General features: G+C 36.4%; 1 protein-coding gene across 1 annotated transcript in view; it reads left to right on the forward strand.

The window, feature by feature from the left end:
- Positions 1-93: 93 nt before the first annotated feature.
- Positions 94-6,996, forward strand: part of LOC107742337 (AN1-type zinc finger protein 6-like) — a 25,744-nt gene continuing 18,841 nt past the window's right edge. Inside the window, exons 1-2 of the mRNA XM_016555257.1 lie at positions 94-245; positions 5,977-6,130. Coding sequence (XP_016410743.1) covers positions 5,986-6,130 — 145 coding nt within the window. The 5' untranslated portion in view covers positions 94-245; positions 5,977-5,985. The remainder of the gene's footprint in view (positions 246-5,976; positions 6,131-6,996) is intronic.

Here is a 6,996-nt window from a genome sequence, read left to right on the forward strand (position 1 = left end):
AAGAAAGTTCCTATATATATATATATATATATAAATAAAAAATATGTAAAACGATGATATTTAACCACCGGGAAGGTTAAAGTGGGGGCTGGAGTGTCAAAACTAACAAACAGGCTGTTACTCGGTGGGGGAAGGGAAGCTGTCCAACGCCGAACACACTTCGCAAACATTTTGATAGTGCAAGACAAAAAAGGAAACTCTTTTAATCCAGCGACATCGATACATTAGTCGTCAGGAGTGCGGAGGTGAGTTTATATGCGAGGGTTATCAGTTGAATCAGTGAAACAGCTGCAGCGGTTTGTGATCTGTTAGCCAACTTGACATGAGCAAAACCTGTTGTTGTAAGTATTTGGTCGCGTAGCAAAAGCTTACTTAACAGCTTTAAGCTTACCTTAAACTTACCTAACAATTATTTATTTGTTTGTACGAGAGCAAATAGCCGTTAGTTTTGAAGACGAGCATGCTAGCTGTGTAATTAGCAGGCTAATGGCGAGATACTCAAGGGAGTTGGAAAAGTAAACAGTGGTGAAAAAGTAACTAGTACGTTGTCCATTTATTAATCTGTACTATATTGCTTTTTAGTTTACAGTGTGTGTGCGAAAATTCGTTGTCTACTAGATAGAAAAACATTGTGCCAGCTGTTACAGTTTGTCTTTGGGGAAGTATGTGATGTTAATACATTTGAAAGAATCTGATATATTGTGAGCAGTCGCTGCAAATAATTAATGATCGTAAAATCGTACACGACTTCAATCAACGCTGTGCTTATTCATCTTTTATTTAAACACGTGTAAAATAAAATAGCGACGATTTGGGAACGAATCGTGCTTTAGAGTCAAATCTTCAGTTGTTCTGTGCTTATCTTTTATTTAAACACGTGTAAAATAAAATAGCGACGATTTGGGAACGAATCGTGCTTTAGAGTCAAATCTTCAGTTGTTAAATGAATCATTTAAATCAGTTCACAAAAACGGTTCGTTCACACATCAGAAATTATTTTGAAACGTACTGTTCAAATGAACCGATTCGCGGAAATGAATCAGTTCGTGGGCGTGGCTTACAGGACTCGACCAATAGCGTTTCAGTGGGCGTGTACGTAACCCGTTCTATTATTACTCAATGTGTTTTACGATGTCCAGCTTTCATTTAAACAGCTAGCGACGTTACGCACAAGATAAACAGAGAGGTGCTCATTATAACCCATTAACCAGGTAAGGAAGGCAAACGTATGGATATATAGGCGACATATTACGATGAAATCTGCTTTTAGTCGGTGTTGCCATTGTTATTATATGATTGCTTAAACAAAGGACAGTGTAAATAGTGCAGGTTGCCGTGGAAACCTGATTATCTTAGTGCTCAGATCCACCTGCTACAAGTTCTAGTTGTAGTCAGTCTGTTTAATTGATAATGAAACAAACTCATTGTGATTTAAGAGGAGTGTAGGTGTACTTTACTTCTATTTCTTTGTCCTAAACAGTGACCCCATAATTAGTGACGTGTCACTGATGTTAGCTTAAAAGACTAGAGTATTTGTGTTGTGTGAAGATGTGATCTGGTTATTTATTAAGGGAACTGTTAACACTTATACCTCACAAGCACTTCTTTATCCCGTTGTGATTGTATTTTCCCCATAAGTTAATGACACTGTCAACCCTAACAGCAATGCCATATAACGCACTTCAGTGCTTTTACTACACTCCTCCCGTTTCCAAATAGTTTTAGATTCTGGAACCTAATTGAACAAATGGGGGAAAAGTAATAATTTGTACTCCACAGCATATTTTTTTATTTTTCGCAAAAAACTGATCTATTTAATTTATTTAATTATAAAAAAGCTGGTATATGAGGTGAAAAGATCACTCCATATATGAAGAGTGTTAAATAATCATATTACATCAGTAAATATGTATCATGCATTCAGTTCAAATCTATTGTTATGTAGTCAGTAGTCACATTTGCTTCTGACCGCTTCTGAATGTTTGAATAATCCAATTACAAAGAAATTTGACCCTGGCTTTCATTTAATGTGATTGGATCACCTGAGACAGATGTCAGTTCCAGGTGTGATTGAGAGAAGTTTCTGACCGTAGGAAATGAAATTCAGTCCACTTCCCCATCCCCTCTGTAAAGTACAAGTAAAGCCTCATCATTTAAAATATGGGACAAGTTACACCCCAAAGTTTAATACTTAAGCTTAGCAGTTTGTTCATATCGAACCTAGAGCTTGAGCAGTAGTAATTATGATGCAGCATTCTGCATGCTTTCCTTTGTTTTGATCTCTATATGTTGATTGTGCAGTTCTCTGCTGTATTTGTTAAATACTTTTGATTCTTGGCTATATATATATATATATATATATGTATGTCTGTGTGTTTTTCTCAATGTAGGAAACCATCAACTTGGGGATTTATCTCAAACGCAAAACCCTTTAAGGACAGCATTTCTAGAAGTGCTTTCCTAAAATTACCATCACACCTACCTTTTTAAAAAAAATTCAAACAGACTTCAGCGGATTTCAAAACGAATAGTTATTCTTATTTAATAATGTTGTTGTGATGCTTAAATTGACTCTAATGCTTTGAAATTATTATTTATTGGTTAATTTACCAAATATACCAAATTAAGGTGCATCATTTCCAGTTATTTTCATTATTTCCCAGGTATTATTTTTTAAATTATCTTTGGTACCATTAGTAGTGTTTGTCAAGGTGTTCTGTAATGGTCACTGTGTTGTAGAATGTTTTCTTGGACTTTCTTGGCCAGCGTCTTCAGTGATCCTGTTGCTCTTGTTGGAGAGATACTGAGTGTATTTATCTGAGCTGTTCTGTATCTGATCCAGCGCAGGGCCTGTCACAGGGCAACACATGTGATCACAGAGGCTTACTGTACACTAGCCAGACAGTGGAGGTTTGTGTGCACATCCTTTTTGATAAGTATGTTCTGAAGAAACTTTGAGTTTTAACGTCAGAATTACGCACTTTCTCTTTCTCATCAGTATGCACCTGTGTCTTTTGCAGCTTCTCAAACATAACGTGGTGTAGTCATGAGGTGCTAGTTCAAATTTAAAAAATGCTTCTACAAAAAGAGTTTCATCTGCAGATATGGTCTTGTTTAGATATCTGTGCCTTTGAGCATATGGATATCTGACTGCTAAGTAGTGATTGTGTTTTTCAGCAATAGTGTGCACCCTTCATTTACAGAGAAAAGAAGGTTAGGGGAAAATATGTAGATGGAAAAATCTCCATATAAGTTCTTTGTGCATTTTTCTTTTTTTCAACTTTGCACTTTTTGTTAGAAAATGTTTATTTACTATTTATTCAGGTTTTTTAAGGTATCTAATATTTTGATACTTAATTTCCATGATTTAAATATTTTTAAAAATTAAGTTTGTTGTCATTTTGAAGTGTGTAGGCCTTCTTGCATTATTATGCTGTTACATTACGATTATATATTCAGTGTCATAAAATGGTCTTAAAATGACAGTTATATCACTTATCGCAATTATTTCTGGGGCAATATATCGCACAACAAAAAGTCGTTATCGTGACAGGCCTACTCATCAGCACTTGGGCCATCTTAAACCTGTTTGAAAGTTGATTTAAAGCTGCTGTTTGGCTTAAACATTGACTGAGAACACTGATATGTTGAAGCATTGTGTTTGAATTCGCTCTTTGGAGTGTTTATGTAATGATAACGTCAACATGGAAGCAGTACTGACTGTATTTTTTCTTGCTGTATTGTTCCTGGTGTTGGGGCAGTGGTGGCCTAATGGTTAGAGAGTTGGACTTGTAACTCGAAGGTGGCGGGTTTGGGTACCGGTAGGAAATGTAGGTGGAGTGAGTGAATAAACGCTGCTCACTTCCACCCTCAAAACCTACGACTTACGTGCCCTTGAGCAAACCTAACCCCCAATTGCTCCCTGCAGCAAAAATGGCTGCCCACTGCTTTGTGTGTTCTAGGGCTGGGTTTTGACACAAATTTCACGATTCAATTCGATTCTCATTCACAAGCTTGCGATTCGATTACTGATTCGATTCAATATCGATTATTTTGGATATATATCAGGTACAGTACATGCCAAATTTTCTCAAGGAAAAAAAAATCTCTCAACTAATGCTGTAAAATATACATGAGTCAATTGGTACCACATTACTATAATATTTAAGGTTAAAATTGACTAATTTGTTAAAATTACACTTAATGACGTTTTTAAAATAATAAAAATTGCGATTACATAATATTTCTACTTCAATTCGTTTTTTTTTTTTAAATATAAACATAATGGTGGTGGCTGTCATAAAAAGATGGATTTATTCAAACATAAATTAAACATTGAAGAACAGTAAAAATGTATAATGAATATGTTATATGGTGCATATATTTAGCAAAATGCCCCTCTCTACAGTTTATTTTTTTATCTGACTAATGAGATTATGGTCACCAAATATGTTTTTTCTGAGGTAAATGTGACGTTACATGACATATTGTTTACAAACCGTTATATTGACGTCTTTGAGCGGCTGAAACACTGATTGAGCGAATACATAAGACAGGATACGGATTGTAAAGTTGTACTCTTTCTTTTAACTTTCCTTTGGATTAGAGATGCACCGATCGATCGGCCAGGGATCGGAATTGGCCGATTTTCCTCATGATCGGCCGATTTGAAACTGGTATTAATGTGGAGGATTTCTTGGGATTTCTTGGGATTTAAGAATCGATATCGTTCTGTAAAAATGAGAATCAATTAATATCGAGATATCAATATTTTTTTTACCCAGCCCTAGTGTGTTCACTACTCACTGCAGTGTGTGCACTTAGATGGGTGAAATGCAGAAAATGTATATTTAAGAACATAATTGAAATCATGTTATAATTTTAATAAAATTACAAATTAAATAGCATTTGTAATTCGTTTGTAATAAACCTGTGATAAACTCTTATATTAATGACGTGGCAGATGGAATGGGATAAGTGTCATGAAAATAAGTTATATGAAACTAATCCTAGTGTAAGAAATTTTAAATCTAGGTATGACAAAGTTGGTTTTACAAGGTGTCTTTTAGGTCATACAAGATTTACTTTATTTATTAAAAGGTGAAGAACCACCATCATGCCTTACTTGCCAAACTAAAATGACTGTGAAGCATATTTTATTGGATTGTACTGTTTTCCATGTAAATAGACAGCGGTTTTATTCAGAGGTGTGTCTAACTGATTTATTTAGAAATGTATCACCTGGATGTGTTTTAGAATTTTTGTTAATTGTATACCTTGTATAATTTATTCAGAGAGAGCCATGAAAATAGCCTTGATGCTGGCATGGCGTTAAAAAGTGAATAGATAAATAATTTGTTTGTAATATGTCTTGTATGTCGGTCTGCCTGTCATTCTATCTATGCATCATTCTACCTTTCTATCGTTCTGTCTGTCATTCCATCTGTGTCATTCTGTCTTTCTATCATTGTCGTTCCATCTATCCATCGTTTTATCTTAGCTCCATCTATCCATATATCATATATCATATCTGTCGTTCCATCTTTCTATCTCTCTGTCTGTCTATCCAGCATTCTATCTTTCTGTTGTTCTGTCTGTCTGTCGTTCCAACATCCATATTGTCTGTCTGCATTTTTTTTTTTAAGGTGTAATTGCCCTTTTCTCCCATCTTTCAGCACAGCGAGGACACTTCTTTTACAGTATGAATGTGAGACAGGTAGTCTGAGAGAGACAGACCCTTACAGACAGGTGCAGAGAGACAGTTAGAACATGTCAGAGGAAGATCAGATAAGTGTCTTATTCACTCAAACATCAGCACAAAGCCTAATTCAGCCGTACACTCAGTATTCAAAGCACAGATTGTAGACTCTGAGCTTTTTTAAGGTGAAATGGACCACTGGTTCTCATGCATGCTTTTAGGTCTGTTATTTAGCCTCTAAATTTTTTAATGGTGATCTCTCTCTGTTCTGCCCACAGGAGAGGGATATGGCTCAGGAGAGCAATCAGACACAAGTGCTCTGTTCCAATGGTTGTGGGTTTTACGGGAATCCCCGTAATAACGGCATGTGCTCGGTGTGCTACAAAGACTCCTTACAGCGACAGAACAACAGCGGCAGGTCCAGCGATCCAGGTCAGTCAGATGTATCGCAGAAAGACCCATTTCCAACACTTCTGTGTTGGCAAGTGCTATTTTACTGTCAGAATACAACGGTATTTGATCATATCAGGGGATGTCATTGATTGGTTTTCAAAGTCAACCCAAAATGCTGTGTGTAGATTCTTTTGCTTTGTTAATGTAACATTTCTGAGTTAGCTTTGCAAATGGGTTGCAAAAGTAAGAGGGGGTTGTGATTAAAAGGAAGGTCTTTTCAAAGGTGGAGGAAGTTATGTTTTAATGATGGACTGTAAAGACAAACTTTTGAAATATGCTTATTCATGATAAGATCAGAATCATATTTTAAGAAAGTAAAAGTTTTTGCTAGGGGTGCTCCGATTCATCGGCTACCGATCACTATCGGCCGATAATCACGTTGGGATGATTGATCGGCAGTCTCTAAAAAGGCCGATCTCAAAAAAACGATCTCAAGCTGATGATGCGCCTGCCATGAGAAGGTTTGGCACGACATGCAGCGGCTCAGTCTCTGTCCTGCGCGGGTGAAATAATTATAATGCTGGTGAATGGTGATTCACTCAGTACTCAAGTAATTTGAAAACCTTGTGTGAGACGTAATTTCACAAACAGCGTGAGTGAATCACCGCGCGCTCTCTCTCTTTCTCTCTTCAAATCATCACACATCGCATCTGTCTATAAGCGAGCTGCACAGCTGACACAGGAATTGTCACTTGCACAACACACCGAGTCTATTTTTGTTGCGCTGCAAGCGCTGAATTAAAGTAACAGCACATTTTTTGCAGTGAATATGAACATGGATTGACACGAAATGTAGTAATTACACCATAAATGCATATTATTAAAGTCTACTGTGTTTCACAGTC

This window comes from Sinocyclocheilus rhinocerous, unplaced genomic scaffold, assembly GCF_001515625.1.
Source record: "Sinocyclocheilus rhinocerous isolate Xijiao unplaced genomic scaffold, SAMN03320098_v1.1 scaffold75, whole genome shotgun sequence".
Classification (NCBI taxonomy): domain Eukaryota; kingdom Metazoa; phylum Chordata; class Actinopteri; order Cypriniformes; family Cyprinidae; genus Sinocyclocheilus; species Sinocyclocheilus rhinocerous.